This window comes from Anopheles funestus, chromosome 3RL, assembly GCF_943734845.2.
Source record: "Anopheles funestus chromosome 3RL, idAnoFuneDA-416_04, whole genome shotgun sequence".
NCBI classification, from domain to species: domain Eukaryota; kingdom Metazoa; phylum Arthropoda; class Insecta; order Diptera; family Culicidae; genus Anopheles; species Anopheles funestus.
In genome coordinates this window covers 66,071,604-66,094,758 of record NC_064599.1, presented here as the reverse complement: position 1 = coordinate 66,094,758, position 23,155 = coordinate 66,071,604, and the positions used below count along the sequence as shown (strand labels likewise).

Sequence of the window (23,155 nt, the reverse complement as noted above, 5' to 3'; positions counted from 1 at the left end):
GCACCCTTGTACACGAACACCATGTACCGAAATCGTAAGGTTATCGCTAGATTAAAAACAGTTTTTATCGCAGAACCCATTTTATCTATACATCATATCGTTAATTTGGCAGCGATAACAAAGTCTGGCTTTACGCGTGCCCTTAAAATCGCAGACCGTGTAACAGATGCACCGATTTTGCAACATCCAAAAAAATAGGCCACCTGTTTGCAAATAATATTCTGTTGTATTGTAACATTCGGTAACACACTGTAACATCGTTGCGAACGTATACGGCTCTGATGCTGGAATTGATTTACCAAACCCCATTTCGAATTACCAACACCAACGCAGGGCAATCGAAACACGAGACAACACCTTTTAATACGCGTTGTGCCGCTTGTTGACGTTGCTAAATGAAACGAAATATGTCATTCGCCCCGTGCGGAGAAACCTTGCCTGTCGACTGTTCGGCACCATCCACTTTCCACGACGAAAACATATCGGAAACACCGTTACACGGGTGTGGGTGGATTGTACCCCCAAAAGGCGCAAGCGCTGGATTGTACCTTTTTCTCCCCCGAAACGTCAGTTCAGCAGCTGGTGTGCATTATCCGTTCCGTTGACATTTTTGCAGCACCCAGCATTAGTGCGAAAGCGATCAATAACTGTGACCGTGCAAAAGAGGTGCTCAAGAAACTACCAACAGAAAAACGTTTTCCAAAACGGTGGCTTATAAAAGTATGAAGAACGAACCGATCCTTTGCGAAGGCGTAATACATAAACTCACGTCATATTGAGGTGTCCGTGTAGAACTGTACAGCTAACCTGGCTCGTGTATTATGTGAGTGACGATTGTTTTAGCCCCTTCAATACCTTCGGGTGGTAGATGCATTCTCATTTCGGAGTCGGAATAGTCGGAACTAAAAAAAACATCCCCATTCCTGGTCAGAAAGTGCAACTTTAACTTCACCCACGTGCTGATATCCTTCCCGCACAGGTAAAAACACCATGCGTCTCCATCAAATATGGTGGTGTAGTGTAGCACTTCAAATGCAAAAATGTTGCAATACTCGCACCTTTAACCCCATTGTGGGGACACATTTTATCGCTTCAAAACATACACAAGCATCGTGAGCAACGTTTCCATACTCGTTGTAATCGGGAAAAAAGACACTGGAGCGTTTTCAGTTTGCAAACAAAATATGCCTACCAACACGGAACGTGTGGGCGATTATGGGAAAGCTTTTTTTCTTTTTAAAATAGGTCAAGTTTACAGGCAACATTCCTGTAGAAGAAAGATTATGAGTTTTTGTTTTAGAAAAATGCAAAATTTATTCTTTAAATATGAAGAAAAAATTAATCGAAATAATTTGTTTTCTCTATCTCTTTCGAGTCCATTCTGCGTTGATGAGAGTTTGTCCCTGAAAATGACAATCAATTCCATTCGACTACGAATGGTTCAAATCAATATTTAGTCGCAAGAATCGAATTAAAGCCCATTCGCCCATTCCGGAATGTGTTTGTGCACCGTGTTTTATCGATTGTGGTGTGAGTTTTTGTTTTTGCACCATGATTAATTGAGCTTTTTCTGTATTAGACGTAATCAACACTTCCAATGTCCTTGTAGGTTATTTCTAGCATTATCATGATTGATTTACACTTTGTACCTTTTTTTGAATATCCTCTTTTTTAGGAACGATTCCAAAGGTACGACTTCTGCCACGCCAAACACAGGATGCCTATCGTAAACATATTGAAGCGTGCGTCCAGCTACATCCTTGGCAGCGATGACGACACGGACGATGGTTCCGGCGAACTCGTTTACGAGGATAATGAAATATTGTTTTGCAAAAATAACATCTGCGTACATCCGCCCGCCGTTGTGCGCCAAGAATCGGACATACTGCACTATCCGGGCTATCTGACCGTCACCACGAAAACGTTCATCGACCAGTACAACAATGCGAAGCGTCCGACACTGTTTCTCACGTGGATCCCAAACTCGACGCTTCGCAAATGCCCGTCGACGGTGGAAAACGTCGTGCTCGGACGTAATGCTAACGGTGGTGTTGGGTTGAGTGAAAGCAAACTGAAGCTACACCTACAGCAGCAGCAACAGTTGCATCTTTCGCCGAAAGACAACACCGGCCATGGTGCGAATCAGCAAACGAAGGGAGTAATCACGACAGTGCAGCACGAGAAAGGTGCCGTCCCGTTTGGGGAGAATCCGTTCACAACGACAATTAAGATTGCAAACACGAATCCGTTCCTGGAACCGTACAACGAATCCATCGCCCAGTCGGCCACGAGCGAGAGCAAATCGATGAACTGTTCCGACTATTCGGAAACGATCAGCATCAGCTCGAATTCGGACAAGGCGAGTCTGTGCAACAGCAATGATTACGATGGCAGAGATGAGGAAGTAGTCCCGGAACCGGAAGAGGACGGTGACGATGATGTGGACGAAGGATGTATCATCAGTTCGGAAACGCATCACTCTACCGGTGGGACAGCGGACGAGCTGGAGAGTGATGATCCGGAGCTGAAGACGGAACTGCAGCCACTGCTCGATGACGGCAGCAAGCTACCATCGACGGTCACAGCGAAGCTGCACCACCACCATCATCATCATCATCACAAGCTGCCATCGCAATCGTCCGTCACATCGGTGAACATTACGATCGCGAGCCCACACATCCAGAATGTGGACATTTCGCCACCGGAAGCGACCCTGCCGGCGACCGAGCGCTTCCTCCGTTCGCTCTCGATCACGTCCAGCGATGAGAACAATCCGAACTGGATGTCACCGGAGCTGCTGGCGTACAAGCACAATCTCGCCTTTCCGGAAAGTGCATCCGCGTCACCGATCGTGAGCCGTAAGGCACCGCTAAAATGTCGCCGCTTTTCGGTCGATCTCAGCCAGATGCGTGCGCTGCGGCTGTTCTTTAACGACGAACAGTGTACCTCCGGTCAGCTGGTTATTGCATCGCGTGAATCTCAGTACAAGATACTTCACTTCCACCACGGTGGATTGGATCATCTGGCGCAGGTACTACACCAGTGGCACTGTCTGCTGCACAACATAAAGCTAGCGCCCGGTCAGGATGAACCGGCGGCTAATTTACCGTACCGTCAGTTTATGGTTTGCCGACCCGAGGTACGGCTGGCCGAGCTACATCCGGAGGAGGGCAAAGTGTCGAAGATTACGACCGATTACTTCTACGGTACGCTGCTGAACGAACGTGGCCAGATCGAGGATGATCTGCAGCTGCGTAAGTGTGTATTTTTCGGCGGGCTCGATCGTAGCTTGCGCAAAACGGTGTGGCCATTTCTGCTGCACTGCTACAGTACCGGTTCGACGTTCGAGGATCGGGCCGCACTGGCGGAGATACGACGCCAAGAGTACGAGGAGATAACGCGCCGCCGGCTGTACTCGATGTCACCGGAAGCGCAGGCACAATTCTGGCGCACGGTACAGTGCGTCATTGAAAAGGATGTCGTGCGGACGGACCGTGGCAATCCGTTCTTTGCCGGCGATGACAACCCAAACATTGACACGATGAAAAACATTCTGCTAAACTATGCGTTCTACAATCCCGGCATGTCGTAAGTATCTTGGTCAGCGCATCTGGGCCGGTACGGCGACAGTTAACGGATGTTCTTTTGGTTTTACGTTTTCGTCAGCTATACACAAGGAATGAGTGACCTACTGGCACCGGTGCTGTGTGAGATAAAAAGCGAATCGGAAACATTCTGGTGCTTCGTCGGGTTAATGCAACGGGCCATCTTTGTCTGTACGCCAACCGACAACGATATCGATCGTAATTTGGTAAGCAGCCAACGCGTCATCCGGATAATGTTCTTTTAACCTTGATTAATACACTTCGATTTTGCAGTGTTATCTAAGGGAATTGATTCGGCTCATGGTTCCTAACTTCTACAAGCACCTTCAAAAGCATGCCGATGCGATGGAATTACTGTTTTGCCATCGTTGGATTTTACTGTAAGTAGTAGCGCGAGGATCGAGTTCTTGTCTTCCGATATTCAGCCTGCCAACAACTCTTCAATGAAACGATCATTTTTAGATGCTTCAAGCGTGAATTCACCGAAGCCGTTGCCATACGGATGTGGGAAGCCTGCTGGTCCAACTATCTGACCGACTATTTCCATCTGTTCCTCTGTCTGGCGATTATTGCGGTGTACGCGGACGATGTTATTGCTCAAGATTTGCGCACGGACGAAATGTTGCTTCATTTCAGCTCCCTGGGTAAGTACTATTCGGCGCAAGTTCCTTCGGCTTCATCAGTCTTTTATCATGATCTCACTCTGTTCGCAGCGATGTACATGGATGGACAGTTGATACTCCGCAAGGCACGCGGATTGCTGCATCAGTTCCGGCAGTACCCGAAGATTCCATGCACACTGTCCGGGCTGTGTAAACGTTGCGGTCCCGGCATGTGGGACTCGGGACATCATCCGTCGATCGAATGTATTGGTCATCTGGATCACGAGACCTGCGCGTTAGCTATGGATTAAGTTATTGTTTCTTCGCACCACCGTTGCCTCTCTCTCTTACTCTAGCTTGTCTTGTTTCGTTTGCTTTCTACCGCACATATCTCTCGCATCGGAATATATTTAATGAATATTGGTTTAGTAATAGCAACTTTAATCACATTCTCAAAATAGTTTGCTTAGGAACGCTCGAGAGCAGTTTAAACTGTGGTTAATTAAGACACAATTCAGCTTTCAATGCTTTCTATGTAAGTGTCTGTGCTTCGATCTGTTTAATGGTTAAAAGCGCCAAACACCATGCTTGAGTTATATCATTGCTGGTTAAATTGGGACAAACGATCCTCCTAAATGTGAACATTCCACTAATTTTCAAAGCTTGTACTGTATAAAACAATTTCCATCTAATTCAACCTTCAAAGATATTGGTTGTGACGGTAATATAGTAGCTTTATTATTTCCTTCTGTTTTGCATTGTTATGCATTTGCATGCAAACGGTATAAAACTAGTCGTTTGTTCGATCATCGTATGGATGGATTGCTGAAAAGAGCAACAACAAAAAAGCTGAAAAACAAATAATTCCACTGACTGAGGTACTGTCCGTGTCGCGGAAAGCAAGAGGAAACTCGTTCAATAAATATAGAAATTATCTATTGTTGATGTTATATTATACACATAAAAAGCTATAGATATACCAAATTTTATAACCAATTTAAATGCTATTCCAAACCGTGGTACCGGCGAGTCAAGGCTACAGGCTTTCCATCACAGGAGCGTTATGTACTACTGCTGTTTCCTTTTCGCCGTTGAATTACCGTACCAACTACTTGTGTACCATCTCGAAAGTTACAGACAAGATTAGAGTAAAAAAAAGTAAAATAGCCGTTACAAGTTTAGAGAAATCCAAACGAATTAATTACAGTAAAAAAACAGTAAACACTCACACAAAGAACATGGACGAGTTATTAGATATTTTAAGTTGAATCTGAGTGCTGCTAAAGGTACGTAAAGTGAAATCAAAATATACGGCATATAGTATGGAACACACTTGGTTACGCTTTCCTGGCTACAAAATTACAAACGAACAAATAAAGCAAATACTGCGCGGAGAAAATATGCTGCTTGCTGTTATTATAATACTGCTGTACATTATAACACAAACATACAAAACAAAAACAAAGAATAACAAATTGTAGAACAAAGAAAGACATGTTATAAAAAAACCCAAAAGACAGCAAAACACTGCATTGAGTGGTAGGCAAGAGGAAGTAGCATTAGCAAAATGGCCGACAACAACACACATCCACTAACTGCTAGGTATAATAGTATTAGCTCCTGTAACCGCAATGTGCTAAGGAAAATAAAAAGAACGCAACCAAACCAACTATCAAACCAAATAACAAAACAAAACCCTTAATCTGTTCGAATGTTTTTTCCTTGTTTTTGTTAACCTCGACACAATTGTGTTTGTTCTAGAAGATGTCTTACTATTTATTTAGCCGATAAAGTATGGAATACGTACATTGGGAAGGGAGGGGCATATGCACTCTGGGTCGTACGCAAAGTGCGGATTTTTTTTCACTAAAGTTTAACCCTTTCGCTAGCAATTGTTCAATCCGGCGATCGTCGTTTACCACAATACCACAATGTACAGAGCCATGATGCATAATTGTTTAGCCTTGCTTTCTGTTAAACCCTATTGCTGATGCCAATGTTGTTAGTTCAATCTCTCGCAATTATTCTGCTGCTGGTAGCGGAAATAGCGCATTAATAATTACCTACTGCTACCCAAATTATTCATAATAATGTTATGCTATTAATAACTTTCCCGTACACTGGCCCAGAAAAATGCAACTATGCTTATGCAATTCTCTATACGTGCAGTATTAAACGATCTCCTGCTCTCTCTCTCTTTCTCTCTCGTAAAACGACGCCCTATCTAGCTAATCGTCTTCCGTCCGAGAGTCCAGAAGTCTCCATAAAAGGGAAGAATGTACGTAACTATGCCGTACCTTGACTATTCGCAGCCAAAATACTTCTACTGCTTAGTCCTTCTTATGTTTGCTTGACTTTTTCTTCTTCTTAGAGGATTTTGATTTCTTTTTCGACTTTTTACGCTTACCACCGGAATCGTCGTCCGTTTCCGTCGTTGCAGCGGAACGTTTGGCACGCTTGCGTTCCTTCTTGTGCTTTCGCTTTTTGCGCTTCTTGCTGCTGGTACCGGTCGGGCCGGCATCATCCGTTTCGGGGCTGCTGTCGGACGATGAGGAATCCGAATCGGAACTGCTCGTGTCGCTCGAACTTTTGTTTGATTTTGCAGCCATTTTTTCCACCTTCGTCCGCTTACCGCTTGCCGTCCCGGCACCACCGCTCGCAACGGTATCGTCCCGTTTGGCGGCAACATCGTCACGCCGTTCGGTCGAACGATCTCGCAGATGTTCGGCGGATCTTTTACGCGACGGTGCTCGGTCGGCGGGAGATTTTTCCGCCCGTGTCGCTAACCGTTCACTACCGGCAGCCGTTCCCGTGGTTGAACTCGGCACCGTTACGCCCCGTTCATCCATTGTAACAGCGTCGCGGGCTTTCGGGTTTGCACTGTCATCCCGGTGGCTTGACTTAGATGATGTTACACGACCCGTTGCATCTTCCCGCTGCGTTTGATGCTTGTTTCGATGCGCATCGACATCCTTACGGGAGCTTTCTGCTTTCTTTGAGTTCGCGGGTGGTGATATGGTTCGTTTGCGATCCCGGCTATTACCACGCCGTCCACCGCCTCCTCGATCACGATTGTCCCGATCCTTCTCCCTCTCGCGTTCACGACTCCGACCACGCTGCACACGCTGCTGATCGTTTTTCCGGCTGTCACTCTTTTCCCGACTGTTCCGCCGGGTGTCATCTTTCCTTTCGCGCATCGATTGTAGTCGATCATCGTTACCCCGTCCACCGCTAGCCGGTCGCCTGTTCGATTGACCGGATTGCTTTTTGTTGCCATCCTGTTTGCCACCGGAAGAACGATTACGATCCATTTGTTTACGACCGTCCGATTCGTCACGTGGCCGACTTCGGCTTCGCGGTGAACCACGACGCCGATCAGCGAACGACTTAATTCGACTGCTGTTATCGTTTGTGGCGCTACTCATTTTACGACTCGTCGGCGGTGTACGTGAACCGGCAAAGTGCGATGTGTTATCCGTCACCTTGCAACCCAACCGTTCTTTCACAGAGGTACGTATCGGTGAGGAACGATTTTCTACTTTCAACTCTAGTTTTTGCTTTATCTCCACCGATCGCTCCGCTCGGTCGTCGTGTACCGGTACAGTAACCTGGTAAAGGGAAATCATAAAAAATCCCATTAGTTTCCAAAAAGAACATGGTTTTTTAAGTAGAAATGGAATCTTTTCTTCTTTCTCGAGGGTTTGCAAGGTGATTTTGATTCTGTTTTAGTTCCATATTGAACGACACAAAGACAATCGTTTCCATCATACCACCAAGACCAAGAATATTATGATCGCGAGAATATTGATGACAACTTGTATGAACAATATAGGAATTTTTTTGGATATCACCTTGCAAACCTTGCTCAACAAAGTAGGAAATATTCTACTTCAACTTGAAAACAATCGAGAATGGATTGGAATTATAACTTGAACTCGAAAACCCGCTAAAATCCAGCAAAAAAACAATAAACAATAGATTAAATGTAAAAAATACATTATCTTACCTGGAATCGCTTTAGTTCATCGGTTTCCGGCGAATGTTTCATATCCATCATCCTGGGCGGTGATTCATCGTGCGGCATATTTCCGGCCGTGTAAAGCTTTTGCCGTTCGATGCTAATCTTTTTAATCTCTATCGGCCGTATCGCGTTGATGGCACGCGTGAAAATTGCATTTTCTGCTCGCTTCAGTACCTCGCTGGTAACCTTACCACCGCTGGCCAGCTGTAGACTGTCCTTATCGCCATCAGCCAGCTGATCTTCGAACGATGCTGTGTCCTGTTTTTCAACCGTTGACGAATTAATCTGGCCCTCCTCGTCCATCTCCCACTTTGAAAGCTCGGGCATCACGGAATTGTCGTCCTTCGTCGGTAGGGATATCGTTTGGTCGCTCTCATCCAGTTCCTGCTCGTAGTCGATATTGGCGTGCAAATCCAAACAGGAATCGGACCGCTTCATCAACATGTCACCGTCACCGGTGGTGTCAAGCTTTGTAAGATCATCCTGGCTCTCGGTACTGTCCGCCAGACCCTCCATAACTTCTTCCTCATTATCATTTTGACCAGTCTCGCACAATTCTAGCTGATCTGCTTCATACTTATCCGGTATGTCCGAGTACAGATCAGCATGATCGTGACCATCAATGTGGGCTTCCTGTTGCTGTTGGTGCATATGCTCCAAATCGAACTGTGACTGCTGCTGTTCATGAAGCTGTTCGGTTTCATTATGATCTTCATCGTCCGCACCAGAATCGCCGGTATCGCTATCATGCTTCGGATCCTCGCTGGCTACACTTGTTTGACGTTCCTGATCGTCTCCATCATTTGACTGACTATCACGGGCATGACTGTTTTTCACGTTCTTTTCTTCACAATCCGTGGCGGTTGGTTTCGTCAACGCATCCTCATCACGATCCCGTACCGTTGGTGTGGCCGGTTGCTGTGAACTGTCCGGTTCCTCCTTTTCAACCGTTTTCCGCTCCTTCCGCCTGTCCTTCGACCGTCGCTCCTTATCCTTCTCCTTCCGTTCCTTCTTGTGCTTACGCTTTTCCACTTCCTTTTCCTTTTTGCGCTTCTTCTTATCCCGATCTTTCTTCCGATCGCGGCGATCTTCTTCGCTTGAATCACGAGACTTTTTCTTCGACAGCTCCTTTGCTTCTTTTTCCTTCTCGCGATCTTTTTCCTTTTCGTGATCCTTTTCCCTTTCGCGATCCTTTTCCTTGTCGCGATCCTTTTCCCTTTCGCGATCCTTTTCGCGATCCTTTTCGCGATCCTTTTCACGATCCTTTTCCCGATCACGCAGCCTTTCCTTTTCACGTTCCTTTTCGCGTTCCTTCTCCTTCTCACGGTCGCGTTCCTTTTCACGCTCACGTTCTTTCTCCTTCTCCTTCTCACGCTCCTTCTCCTTTCTTCGGTCACGCTCGTGGTCCATCTCGCGCTCCTTTTCCTTGTTGCTGCGCTCCTTTTCCTTCTCACGATCACGGTCCCGGTCTCGCTGACGGTCACGATCCCGTTCGCGATCATGCTCGGTACGTTCCTTGCCGCGATCACGATGATGATCTCGCTCATCCCGCCGGCCATGTTGATCCATCTCGTTTCGCTTCTCCTTTTCCGCGTGTGGATGTTGTTTGCGGTCCTGCTTTTCCTTCTCGTGCTCACCCGTTGGACGCGCGCCACGATTTGCGGCATTCGATTTTTCGTGCCTTTCCGCAGACTCCGAACGCTTAGATCGGTACTTTCTTCTATCCGACCCATCTCGATCAGAACCTTCCTGGGTGCCCGTACCGGGACGCTTGCGGTCACGAGAACGTGATCTACCCCGACCATGGCTACTCGCTGGTCCGATTGACGATGGCCGATGGTCGGCCACGCTTCTGTGATCGGAATCACGTGCACTACCGGCTCCACTCTTGCGTTCCGCACTTTGGCGGTCCAAATGATCGTCTTGCTGGCGGCTCGGTGTTGGATGTAGATAGTACGCAGGTTCGTCGGGAAATTCAGACCATTCACCCGGCTCCCCCCGGCCCCGTTCCGCTGGATCATGCCCAACGTTTTGCAGATGTGCACCGCTAGGCGACGAATGACGGCTGGACGTTCGATGACGTTCGCTTACACCTTTCGAATGTGGATGCACCATATGGTCACCTTCACCATCACCAAAGTCCGACTGCTTAGCTCCTCCATAGCTACCACCGATGCTTCGTTCTCTTTCGTCTCGTCCCGGATACCTGAATACACAATAGGAAAGGTCCAAGAAACATGTCACACAACACAAAACCGGGACAGGGAATGGGGGAAGGTAGGGGAAAAAGAAAGAAAAGAAAGCGAATACATTAATTAGCAAACAGCTCTCACGATATGCATTATCTTGCATAGCAGCAAAAAGGTGTCACCGTTCGACCAGACACCCCGGAAACATTTAGGTAGCATGTGGATGTAATACATCAAAAAAACACGAACACTTTACCTCAAATCATCGCGCATGGAGGGGGACCAGTTTTTTTTCTCGAACAATCACTGATAGCTGGGCCAATTCCATACGCCTAGGGATAAGCCTATCACTATTGGCGAAATTTTAATCACTTTATACTTAAGTTTAAATTATTCCTAATGTCCAATTGTTTGCACTTTTACATGATGTATGCATAAGTGACGCTTTTTCCAAGATGTCGATAGTAGAAGTGAAGGTACTGCGTTTTGCCGATAGTTACTGAATTCTTTTAATAATTGCATTTACCATGGTGAGCAAAACCAGTGTTGTTTCTCCGAGGTTAAATAGAATAGAAAAAGTATAAACACGGTTCCACGGTGGATAAAGTGGGCAAGTTAGGTGATTGCTGTGTCCTGCTGATTGATATATCTGTAAAACTTCATCTCCAATCGTTGCCAGCCTCCGATCCGCTGCTGATGGAAATGCTGCATACAGTACGGCGCGTGCTGTTGATGTGGTTTGTGCCAACGAACGTGAACGGTATGTGAACGGTTGTGCGATTAAACTCTATTTTAACTTTAAATAAACAATGGCAGAGCGAATGAACAATCTAAATCGCAATAACACAATCACAAAACAAAAACAAAAGATAATCAGATGTCTTACATCATTAGCCGCTCGTATCATAATAGGGGTTTAATTTTATTTCAGTTCACACAATATTCGCCTTCATAAAATAGTATTTCTAGATATGAAATTCAGCTCTCCATTTACATTATAAACAAATGAACGTAAAAATGATCCATGAATCCTTATTTATCATCTACAGTGTAGAGCAGAGTTCTGCTTTGCTCTCTATATTTACAACAACATTGTTATTCGGCCTCGAAGCTACCTTTTTCGAAGCGGATGTATCACAGGACGCGTTTAACTAGCCTCAACATACGATCGTTTCTAAACATCCAACGGATTTCGTTTCGACAAGTCGGCCATCTTCTTACCGCCGCTGAGCGTACAATTTCAAAGTAATTTTTAACCTATTTTAACAATCGAAAACATGAAATGTAACTTTCCATCGACTCACTTAATATATGATAAATGATGCACAATAAAACGTTTCTGCTCCTCCGTTGTAGCCGGAAAGCATCGCAGCGTTCAATATTGTAATTAACATGTTATGTCTTTTCTTTAAATTTAAAATCTATTATTGAGGTTACTTTTTTGTATTCTAGTGGATGCTGTTTTCTTTGTAAAATTCGTTACGCATATACGATTTGAACCAGCGCATGGTTCATTTGTAACAGAAATAAATTTAAAGAAAAAAATTGTGCAGAAGATGAAGATTGCCAGCTACAACTTTCGAGTAACTTATTTGTTTTATAACTCACTTCACTTAATGGAAGCATATATAAATAATTTAATATATATAAAGTTCGCCGAACTCCAGTAATATAGCAACAATATGATTCAAATTATTATAACATAAACTAGATTATTGTATCAGTCGTGTTTTGTAAAACGCTATTGCTTACAGAGTTTTACAGGTCAGTACTGTTGAACAGGGGCGGGAATAAAGTTATCTACAATCGGTTAATAATCATTAAGGTGAAGATCATTGAAACAATCTCTCAGATCACACGACTTTTTGTTTTGGAAAGACGGACAAGACAAAAGAACATTTGATAATCTTACCGAAAAATAAATCTAGTAACATCATCTTACAATAATTGCAAAAAAAAACTTATCTAATGATAAAATTCATTCTCAAGATGTGTAGTACAATCTTTGTTCTTTCGTTCCATCGTGGTAACGGTCGAACCACGCGTAACGTGGTAACGCGTAACGTTTATACCTATGGTATATTCACGATATTATCACTAGTATCACACATTAATATCACAACGCTCTTGGAACAGTTATAAATGTTGCGACGGTGTTTCAAAAGGTAAACTGCTACTGCTTTAGAAATGCAAAAATATAATACTGCGAGTGTAGCTGTACTGCTTGCGTAACCGATCGCAATCGTTACGACATCCTGTAACGTTTTGTCGCATTGCAAATAGTACACCAACAATACTAAATATAATAATAACATAAACACAATACCTGTTTGACTGTGCGGAAGCCACCAAACCCGTTTGCATCGAGGGTCCTGGCCCTCCGCCTAATCCACCGCTGCCCATCATGCCGGCACCGTGTTGGCCGCCTGGTCCATGCCCGTCGCGATAATCATTCATATGCTGACCGTGCAGAAAGGCTGGTGGTATATCATCTGGCCGTCCACCGGGCATCGGTAACAGGTGGCCCTGTTGGTGACGATCGTAACCCCGCGGTGGAAAGTGTTGCATATTTCCACCCACGTCTCGACTATTTCCTCGTGTACGACCACCTCTTGGACCGCCGCCGCCTCTAGGTGGGCGATTGCCGAAGCTGTATGGGAAAAATGGAAAGAAGAAATGGTTATCAAAATGATTTGGGGAACACGGGATGTGCTGCTACTTGCTACTTACCCAAAGCCGGGATTATATCCAGGTGACCGATCTCGGTTGAAATCTCCGGGACGACGATCATCTCGACGATCTCTATATCTGTAAAAAAAAATGTTGAAAAGGTTCAATTTAAACTTATGCTATTCTTCAATTATGGTGTTTGAGTTTACAATATAGTTTTTGAATCATTTGAGCGATTTCTGATAATTCTTACCTCATTCCACCAAATGACCCAGAACGGCTTCTGCTACGTCTATCTCTGTAGCCCGGACTGCGTGAACGTTTCCGTGGAGACTTGTTTCGTTTCATCGGCGAACGTGACTTTGATCTGGGCGAAAAAAAAACGCAGTTAAATCTCAGTTCTATCATTTTCATTCTCACGTCAGCCACCTGCTGTTACATACCTTGTATAAGATCGTGAACTAGCGGAACTATACGAGCTGGATCGGTTACGACGACGCTCACGCATACGATCGCGCTCATCTGGATGCTTATCGTCCGGCGATCGTCGCCTGTCGGGAGATCGTTGGCGAGATGTGCGTCTTCGATCGGACGAGGTACCGCGTGGTCCACCACCGCGACCACCATTGTCGAATGATCGCGATCTGCGTCCCCGGTCAGCCATAGGCGAACGGTTACGACGCATTTGTTGCTGTTGCTGTTGTTCCTGCTTTTTGCGCAACTCTTTCTCGCGCATGATTCTATTGAACGCTTCGAGCGGATCGTCGATAACGCTGTAGGAGAAAAGAAAGAAAAAAATGGTGTAATGAAACAATCAACAATTGAAGGGTATATTATGATCAGCTTACCCAGGACCAATTGATGGATGTACGTTTTGGTAGCCTCCCATCGGTCCTGGACCCATCGGACGTTGCCTTAAATGGGGAGGATGGTGCGGCATAAATCCACCACCACGCATCGGATACATCATCCGAGGTGGCCGATCGCCAGGATACATTCCACCGTGATGTTCGTACGATCTTTGCTGTGGTGGATAACCACCACCTCCCTGCTGCATTCCGTATCCTCCTCCTCCGGGACCATTGTTACCACCGCCGGCGCCGACGCCACCGCCGCCAGCCCCGCCGTACGGTTGATGTCCTACGTGACCTCCGTATCCACCATTTCCAGGGCCCATGTACACACCGCCTGGATGTCCCATAGCCGTTCCGATGGGTTGCACGTGCTGCGGATGGTTATGTGGGATTGGCATTAATCCTCGTCCACCACCACCACCACCACCACCGCCACCGTTGCCACCATGTAGATATTCCGGCGATCGATCGTCGTACTCGCGGCCCCGTTCGTTCATCATCCCAGTCGGACCAGCCCCGTAACCGTCGCCATCCTTCTCCTCCATCAGCATGCGCCGCCGATGTTCGTCATCTCGCTCTCGGTCCATATGTTCATTTCCGCGGCCTCCATTACTGCCATTCCCACCGGTACCGTAACCGGCTTGCTGATTAACCATCATTTGCTGCCGTTCGTTCGGTGGCGTATCGTGACCATGCGTTCGCCCATGCCGAATCGGTCGGCCACCGCCATTGTAGTGTCCACGGAAGGCACCTCGACTCTGCAGATGAGCTGGCGGCACGGTAACTGTGATGTTGTCCTCATAGTCCGACTCATTGTCGAACCCGGGACCCGACCCCATTCCGATAGATTCTTTACTTTCCTGCCGTGGCGAAGCGAGATCGTCCTGCAGAGAAATTTCGTCAAACAACTGTGGCTGCTGTTGATCGCTATCCGCGTTACGATGTCCACCGTCCTCCTCGTAGGTAGAGGATTCCACCATCTCAGTGGTGGTGGAAATGGAACTACCGATAGGTGTACCGCCTTCCGCACCACCGAATGGTACCGTGGACGATAAGCCTCCGCTAGTAGTACTGTCCACCGTCGGTGTTTCTTCCGGCTTTGTTTGCTTCTTCCCTACCGTAGCTGTGGCAAAGGAAAGTGTAACGAAACAGAAATATTATCATTATATTTAATTTTCCAACAAAACATTCTTTCGTGCGCTTACCTTTCGATTTGGTGTAACCCGTTTCGTTGCGGAATGCATTCACGGAGGTGCGCAGAAATCGGTTCGGTATCAACGATCCCGGTGAGGAACCTTTTTCCTTGCAATCGGGACATTCGTTATCCTCCGATTCGAGCAGCGCCGTGCGTACACACTCATCGCAAAACGAACTCCCGCAGCACGGTATCATAACGGCATCCGTAAACAAATCCTTGCAGATGCTACAGATCAGATCTTCCGGTATGACTTGCTTCTCTTCCGGTGGCATCTGTACCGGTTGCATGGCCGGATTGTTTCCCACCTCCTTATCGCGCTCTATAAACGAGCGCGGTATGCCGGACGTTCGCTTCACCTCCATGTTCTCCTTTGGCAACGGGCCCATTGGACAGTTTTTTATCCAGTGGCCCGGTTTGTGGCAACGGTAGCACTTATAGTTCATTGGAACTTCACCCGTTTGAGTACCACGCACTTTCTGGTAGCTGTAAAAGAAAGTACAGAATTAATTGACGTCCAGTTCTTGTCTATACACTTGTGTCACAAAATCAGCCATAGCTAACATTAAGCTAATACCTGTGTTTAAATCTATCCCACAGCAAGATAATGTAAGCATTTTAAAGGGGAAAATTGCAGATAAGTTTCACTATTTCTATCGATAACATCCCAACAAACTTACTTGGTAGGATCATATTCAGCCGTGCTTTGAAACATCATCTCACGAATCTTGTCCTCCTCTGTGCCATTCATCATCGACAGATCGACATTGGTTTGCGAGCTGGCCGCATCATGTTTACCACGCGGAACCGGTGCCGGTGCATTCGGTTCCGGTGCCGCTTTTTCCCAATTCTTTTTCCCCTGCGACTTTACCGGTACTCGAGCAATCGTAAGGGACGTGTTCTTCGGGATCAGCATATTGTCGTCATTGTACTCTGAAATTAGGGAAACAAAAACAGTTTAGCACGATGTTCTACAAACCCACTGGGATGGATTGTTTTACCTTCCTTGGTCTGGGCATTAGTAATCTGCAGATCGAAGTCGACCGTTTTGCCCAATCGCTTTTGCTGGATGATAGATTTCTTCAGATCTGCCACCGATATGTGTAGCCCATCGAACGTGATAGTGTCGAAGTCGAGGGTGCTTTTAAACTTGTAATGCACCGACATTTTGACCGTATGGAAAAGCACAAATCACAATCGTAAACGTGAATGGCGAAAAAAATATCACTGCAACAAACAAGAGCAAACAAAAACGATAAGTTACCACATTTGTAAAAATGGCATGGAAATTGCTGATTGAAGCAAAATAAACCGTGTTTGAATATGATTTGAAGCTGATGTTCACTTCGCTTTTACTTCGCTACCCACAAACTAGCAATGGTAACAGCTTCAATGCGGAACACAGCTTATTTCCCGTAATTTGACAACACCGACTAAAACTGAGACAAAGTGCAATCGCTCCTGTAGAGGTTATGTTTATCAACTGATCCTTAATCAATCACGAATCATTTTCACACCGTTGTCGCCTTTCAAACATGGCACAGAATCATGTATATTTGCAAACCACTTTCACTAAACCGACAGGATCACATTGTTTTACATTTTCACCCAAGTCGTCCATGTTTGATACTTTCGCAAAGTTACCCCTGCTTTGCCTGCTAACCTTTCACAAGTCAATATCACATCGCACAGCCGTTTTACCCGATAAATCTTACGTAATGCCGTGGTTTAACGTGAATTTGAACCACGCCGCTGGTATTATTACCTTTAAAAATGCTAATTATTCACCGTTTTACTGAGCTTTGTTGCATGTTTTGCCTTGACGATTTCGCGAAACAGCGCGTCGAAGATTACAAGCCTGACTATTTTCTACCACAAAAAAAATGAAAGCTAGCGGTGGCCTTGTTGCCAGCCATCGTTGCGGGACCAGCTGTCAACATTGAGCTGTCACTGCTAACGCCGATACGTTACGGAGCGTTAGCAACGTGTTTGAAATATCCGTTATGCGTTTTGTGCTGGAAAGATCAGACCGTAGATTACAAGATTATCTCTTGAGAGTACACAAATTCGTCAATTTAATCCATCTAATCTTAATAGGTTGCAAATGCTTGTTTCTTATCTTGAATGACTGTTCTGCTTGCTTCAAATATGGATTGGACTCAAAACAAAAGATGGGAAATTAAACTTCATACATTCTTTTTATTGATATTGACTTTAATGAAGTGTGTGAAGTTACATTCAGAAACATGAAATTGAAAAAACAGAATTAAGAACGCTGGCTCTTAATCTAAGAAATACATGTCGTACATGTAATTTATGAAATTAATGGTATTTGCATCTTTGATGGCGCGCAATCTACCATAGCGGTAAATTAACCGAACCATCCATTCATCTTGCATCAGTACTAGCGGGATCATCCTTGCCTCTTGGTATACTACTTCTAGCATATTTATTGTTTGGTACAACGTAACGATGCAGCTCTGTTTTTTTGGTAGTCTGTAAATGAAAGATATTCCGGATTACAATAAATTATTATCAATTAATTTACCTGATTAAAGCTGGCAAAAAAACGCACTTGTGGTACAAGGTTATGAAGCGGTCGAACAGTAACAAAAGGTCTAGAAAATGATCTTCGGTAAATATTTTTGCCTTACTCTTTATCAATTGCGACCATATTTTAATATGGTTTTCAAATATGACCTTTTCGGTGCATAGACCTGCAACGAACAGACAGGAAACATATTAACTAATGGCGTATGATATTGTCCGTGTTATGTTCCCGTAGTTCAATGAACTAGTCCAATGAAGAATTCATCAACATCATACATACCACTGTTCGAAGATGCCAAAACGTAAATTTCTTGCGAGGATATTGCATGCAGGTAGGCAACATCTTTAGTCGAGGCTTCAGTGAAAATTAATTTATCGCCCTTCTTTATTTCATCTGCTGCACGGAACGCGACAGCTCCATGATCCAACAATCTGTAAGTTTAAGCAGGAAGATTACTTGTCCGTTCGTCGTTTTGCTTCGTTTCGAACGCCACAGTATACTTACACGGTGATGGTATTGTAATTAGTGCGAGAAGATAGCATTTCTGACTGGAACCGGTACATTCCTTTGTACTGATTTTCGCCCATTACAAATGGATCGGCAGTGAACTTATAATCACGCGTCTCGTCACCTGTAGCACCCGTTAGGAGAAGCATGTTACCATAATCGGTTTTTTTAAATGCTAGCACGTAGCTAAAACAGCACGACCGCGATTTGGTAACAAACAGCAAGCGTAACAGGACGCTCTCCAGGAACAGAGTGCAACAATCGTGTGTTAAACCCATCCAGCAGAGCTTATAATCTTCCAGCAGCTGCTTATCCTGCGCAATGTAGTGCGTAATTTGTGGGACCGTTTGCAGTACAGTGTGATAAAGTTCCCTTTCCGCTGAGAAGTGATTGCATGTACACAATTGAAAGATTTCCAGAAAATCTGCCGAATGTGTATGATTCTCAAGCAAAACTTCCCACAGTTGCTGTGGCGTTTCTGGTTTATGAAGTGCGTGTTTTCGAAGCAACAAATTTTGCTTCAATATATCCAAAGCCTTCACTAGCATCCGTAATGCTAGCACATTTTTCGTTATGGGCGAGAACTGCAAGTGAAATCCCAAGCATTCGTACTTGTGATAATGTTCATCCTTTCGCTGACATTCCACGCTACAATAACATACTGCAAAACACTGCATACACCTGTAGAATAAAAGAAAAGGAACAGAATGTGTAGAGTGGGGCCACAAGGGTTCAAATTACTTTCACTACTTACGGAATTGTGTGTAATGTTTTCAGCGCGCAACAGTTGCATTGTAACATCGAGTCCTGCACATAGCCGACTACAGGCTTGTCAATGAATAAAACATCGCCCTTGTTAAAATCACGTTTGGCTGTTAGTATTCCGTTTTTCCTGTCGAATAAAAATGGTCCCAAAAGCTGGATAAGCTAACTTCCTTGCGACGGTGTAACGTGGCAAATAGAGAACGAAATACTTACGATTCACATGACATGGTCCTACTGTCATTCGTTCCAAACAGATCCATTTCCCAGCACAGAACGCTCAATTCTGGGCCTTGTAACCATAAAAGGAAACAATTACGGAAAAGTTTTCATTGTGGCATTTTATTATACTTACGAAATCGCACCGTATTTTCATAAGCCTTATCTAGCAGCTTAATTATCTCCTTCTGCACATTGTCCGTTTCGGTGTCTGTCTCAATGGAAAGAGCTGCCTCTAAGAAACGTATAGAATCTCTAAACTTGCCAACACGTTGCAGATGCTGACCGTAGTCAGCCAAGTACATCTTTTTCTGCATCGAATCGCGCAGCCAGTACACTTTGGCCTGGATTACTGGCATCCTTTTTCCAATCTGTGCGTTATTGCTGAGAGTTTGAAAGTGACTCGAGATGTCCCTGTTCTCATGGTAAAAAAAACGAAATTAGACGAACACGATGGCTAGCTAAACTTACCGCAAACCTACAATATTAATTGCATGCTTGTAGGATTTCTTCGAATAATGCTGATTTCTGGCACCTTCTCATCGTTTTTAGGCTCTACATCGAGCATATAATCGTCGCTACGCGAAGCCATCCTTGCACCGCACACGATCACCTTTCAGCAAATGAATTCTTGTGAAAAACACGTTCTGTGAAAAGCGCTCTTCATCCCCTTTGACTTTTCACCAGAACGCCAAAGCCAAACCACTCCATGTATTCAATCTCTACAGACGATTTACACAGTTCGCAGTTAAATGAAAAACTCATCTAGGCGGACATTCAAAGAAGATGTAAAACATGCAGACCACTTTAATGCTTTCCATTCGGAACCCTTTTCGGAAGATTAAATGATATTAAGTATAAAAAGCCGATAACAGTCGTTATTGCTTCACGTTAAATGAATCCAGTTTGAAGCCAACGAAGGACTATAAACGCGCTTCATTTCTTTGCGGGCGAATTTTCAAATAAAAACCGCTGCTTTGGGATTTTGTTTTTATTCTACAGAAGTGTACTGACTTTGAATAGAATTATCAATAAGTTCCGATATCACTGCTGCCACATCTTCAACCATACGTTGTAAGTTACGAAAATTAATCCGGCTAAACAACCACAACGGTTCTAATTCCAGAAGGATGACGAATTTGCAAAGATGCAATCTAAATGGTGAGTACAAAAAAATGCTTTCTCAATGGTATTGCTTGTTTGCGCAGGTGTATGAACGAAGGAAAGAAGTACGCAACGAGTACATCGTTGTTTATTAGCCCTATGCCGTGATACAGAATTAATATTAACAGCTAGACTGTCGTCTAGCATATGCTCTCTATACACGCCATGGTGCTAGATTAAGCGTTGGCAATGTGCTGCACGAGACGAGTGAATTATTTGCTGATACCGGACAGAATGCATCTGGCTGAATCTTCGTTGCCGTTGGAAAAGCATTGCACATCAATCGAGCTACGCTGATTTTACGTATTTCGGTAAGTTGGGCCGCCGTGAAACTGCCTTCCTGTCCACCGGCTTCGAAAAAGTATCGATCACCGGTACGTGTTGCGAGGAACTGTTGGTTGTACAGGCAGGAAAACGTTGGACCCATCAGGGATCCAGCTATCGGTTCTTCGAACGCGGCACCGACAAATAGATCCAGATCGTCCACGGTTGGGTAGTACAAGCGGAGCCTGTCAATGGTTTTGGGGCAGGCCACCTTGAAGGTGGCATTGTATGCTTCCCACGTTGCGTAGCGGCTTAAACCGCACCGAGAACGGTAGTCGTTGTAGCGAGCAAAGCCATAGTCGCGCATTCGCTGTATGTCCAGGGCAAGGAAATCTTGACCCAGCGCAGCGTTACCACGGTACATGAAGTTTTTCCATTCGATGCTGAAGCTGCTATCCATCAGATTAGTCGATTGGGTAGTGAGTCCGGTGAAGAACGACGCAAAGCTGCTCTCCAATGATGCTAGATTGCCCGCCCAGCTGCTTAGCTGCGACGATTGCACCGAGTCGTTAACGTAGAAGCTGTTTAACAGAATGCAACAGATTATTATTTCTCGCACGATGGCCTGCAAAAAGGCATACCTACTTTATGCTGCCAGGCAGCTGAGATTGCATGAACGGCACGAGCACTCCACCAAACTCTCCCGTAGACGAGGGGTTTTGGAAAGCATTAAAATCCGACGCGAAGTTCGTTCCCTCGAATATCAACCTGTTTTTGATCATGTTTTCTTGTCCCAACACACGTGGCAGGTACTCGTAGTACACGATGTACTGATATTGAGCAATGTTTATGCGTCTAGCCTCTTGAAATAGGATTTCATCCGACCAGCTAGGGTTGAGCAGTTTTAACTGATTTGCCAATCGGTTGTGCTCCCGCAGGAAGAGCAGGTGCACAGTGGCTGACATTGGGTACTGGTAGCTTCGTCTATCGGCCACCAGGTAGCACACATTAGACCAGCTACATCCTGCCGGATCTGGTATGGGCCACTCTACACCGTTACGTCGTACCGCTTGCAGTCTACCACCTGATAATGTCCGCAGTTTGTTGCTTTGCGCAACACTTGAACCGTACAGAAATGAAAGGTCCAGAAGGCTACTTGCACTGTTTATCTGCTCCACTGGTTGTGTGGATGGTTTCGTGAGTAACCTCACGTAATTCAGGCATCGAATGTTAAACCAAGAGTAGAGTGGGTCATTGCTAGCAATCAATAGCGGGTAACATCTGCTTGGGGCATTTGGTATAACCTGGCCATCAGCACAACACTGTACGGGATCTTCTGAACCGGCGGGCAAACTTAAATCGTTTCCGATCGCCTGCAGAAAGAATATGTTTAGCAGAGTGTTGTTCGGATCGGGAACTTCATCGATCGCAAACACGTTGAACGATATGGTTCTGGCACTAACGTATGCACTTCCGTTAGTCATAACCGGTGGACTGGAGATTCCGTTCGCATAATTCGGTGGTAGCAAGCGGGCGTATGGTTCGCCGGCTTTGCCGAATGTTGGATTTTGTCGACTGGAGCAAGAGGAATCAATGGAGCGATACTTCGAGCTTGGACAGGTAGCTGTTCCGGCGGAAGTGGTTGCTGACGGTGTTGTATTTGTGACAAACCATGATGCCACATGGCTAACAGCAAGCGATAAAACGATCACATTGACCAAAGTTTGCTGTATTCCGTGATGGAAATTAACTGGTACATAATACGGAAATTACGCTTTCATTGCTTTGTCGCTTACCTTAATTTCCTGCATCGTCGGGTGTGATAATCCGTTTGTCGTAGCTCTTCGGTGCTACGTGCAACACTGTACGAGCCAGAACCCAGATATTCGCTTTTTATACAAATAAACTCCGAAATCGTTATCGATCGTACGTCTACATCCTGCATGATCGAATGCAAATTTGTGTTGTACTTGTCTGTGTAGTATGAAGATTTCACGGTTATTTGGAAAATATTGTAACAGCTGACGCTATTCTTCTTTTTCCTCTGAATTGGTGCAGAAATCGCGATGTTGTTTTGTTGAAGAATTTGCACGTTCTAGGGAAGTTCCGGAGATTTAACGCGGCCACATTGAAACACATGAGCTATCCGTTTTGTTGATTTTTGGTACGTTGAATTGATGAATTAGAATTTTACGAATGCTTTTGTTTGTTTTCAAATGAAGTAATCAGTGTATAGTTTGTACGAAATACGTCTTAAAATGATCATGGATTTGTAATGAATTTCTTTGTACCTTTTTAAATTATTTCGCTCAAGTTTGGCCTTGATACTGGGTCGAGCAATTTTAGTTCCTGAAACGTGTTTTTCGTTCGGTTTGATTTTGATCGTTATCATTGTGTACTGATTTTCACCGGGTTGCAAAAGCTCTCGCAGTTGTCATTTAAATTTATAACCAGCATTGGAAAAGTGTTAAATATTCAGCAAAATCATTAATTTACTAAATTCGACACATACAATCTTTATCCGTCGTAATGTATGATTAAACCAATATTAC

At 44.8% G+C, this 23,155-nt stretch overlaps 4 protein-coding genes across 4 annotated transcripts; 1 reads left to right on the top strand and 3 right to left on the bottom strand.

The window, feature by feature from the left end:
• Window positions 1–603: 603 nt before the first annotated feature.
• LOC125770014 (TBC1 domain family member 16) lies at window positions 604–5,902 on the top strand. Its single transcript, XM_049439154.1, has 6 exons — window positions 604–979; window positions 1,676–3,588; window positions 3,667–3,811; window positions 3,879–3,985; window positions 4,068–4,249; window positions 4,319–5,902. The coding sequence occupies exons 2-6, from the start codon at window positions 1,718–1,720 to the stop codon at window positions 4,516–4,518; spliced, it is 2,505 nt and encodes an 834-aa protein (XP_049295111.1). The 5' UTR covers window positions 604–979; window positions 1,676–1,717; the 3' UTR covers window positions 4,519–5,902.
• Window positions 5,903–5,985: 83 nt separating this feature from the next.
• Window positions 5,986–17,036, bottom strand: LOC125770011 (E3 ubiquitin-protein ligase RBBP6). Its single transcript, XM_049439151.1, has 11 exons — window positions 16,902–17,036; window positions 16,138–16,363; window positions 15,817–16,069; window positions 15,147–15,622; window positions 13,936–15,064; window positions 13,531–13,860; window positions 13,341–13,454; window positions 13,148–13,225; window positions 12,744–13,067; window positions 8,214–10,434; window positions 5,986–7,815 (listed from the first exon to the last, which is right to left on the bottom strand). The coding sequence occupies exons 2-11, from the start codon at window positions 16,301–16,303 to the stop codon at window positions 6,538–6,540; spliced, it is 6,369 nt and encodes a 2,122-aa protein (XP_049295108.1). The 5' UTR covers window positions 16,304–16,363; window positions 16,902–17,036; the 3' UTR covers window positions 5,986–6,537.
• Window positions 17,037–17,147: 111 nt separating this feature from the next.
• LOC125770019 (uncharacterized) lies at window positions 17,148–19,781 on the bottom strand. The gene is made up of 8 exons (XM_049439165.1): window positions 19,658–19,781; window positions 19,312–19,589; window positions 19,173–19,248; window positions 18,949–19,086; window positions 18,192–18,875; window positions 17,967–18,118; window positions 17,712–17,853; window positions 17,148–17,632 (listed from the first exon to the last, which is right to left on the bottom strand). Exons 1-8 carry the CDS (start codon window positions 19,765–19,767, stop codon window positions 17,419–17,421), a joined length of 1,794 nt encoding a protein of 597 aa, XP_049295122.1. The 5' UTR covers window positions 19,768–19,781; the 3' UTR covers window positions 17,148–17,418.
• A 704-nt stretch (window positions 19,782–20,485) lies between these two features.
• Window positions 20,486–22,930, bottom strand: LOC125770020 (peroxidase-like). Its single transcript, XM_049439166.1, has 3 exons — window positions 22,400–22,930; window positions 21,249–22,330; window positions 20,486–21,184 (listed from the first exon to the last, which is right to left on the bottom strand). Exons 1-3 carry the CDS (start codon window positions 22,412–22,414, stop codon window positions 20,494–20,496), a joined length of 1,788 nt encoding a protein of 595 aa, XP_049295123.1. The 5' UTR covers window positions 22,415–22,930; the 3' UTR covers window positions 20,486–20,493.
• Between the last annotated feature and the right edge of the window lie 225 nt (window positions 22,931–23,155).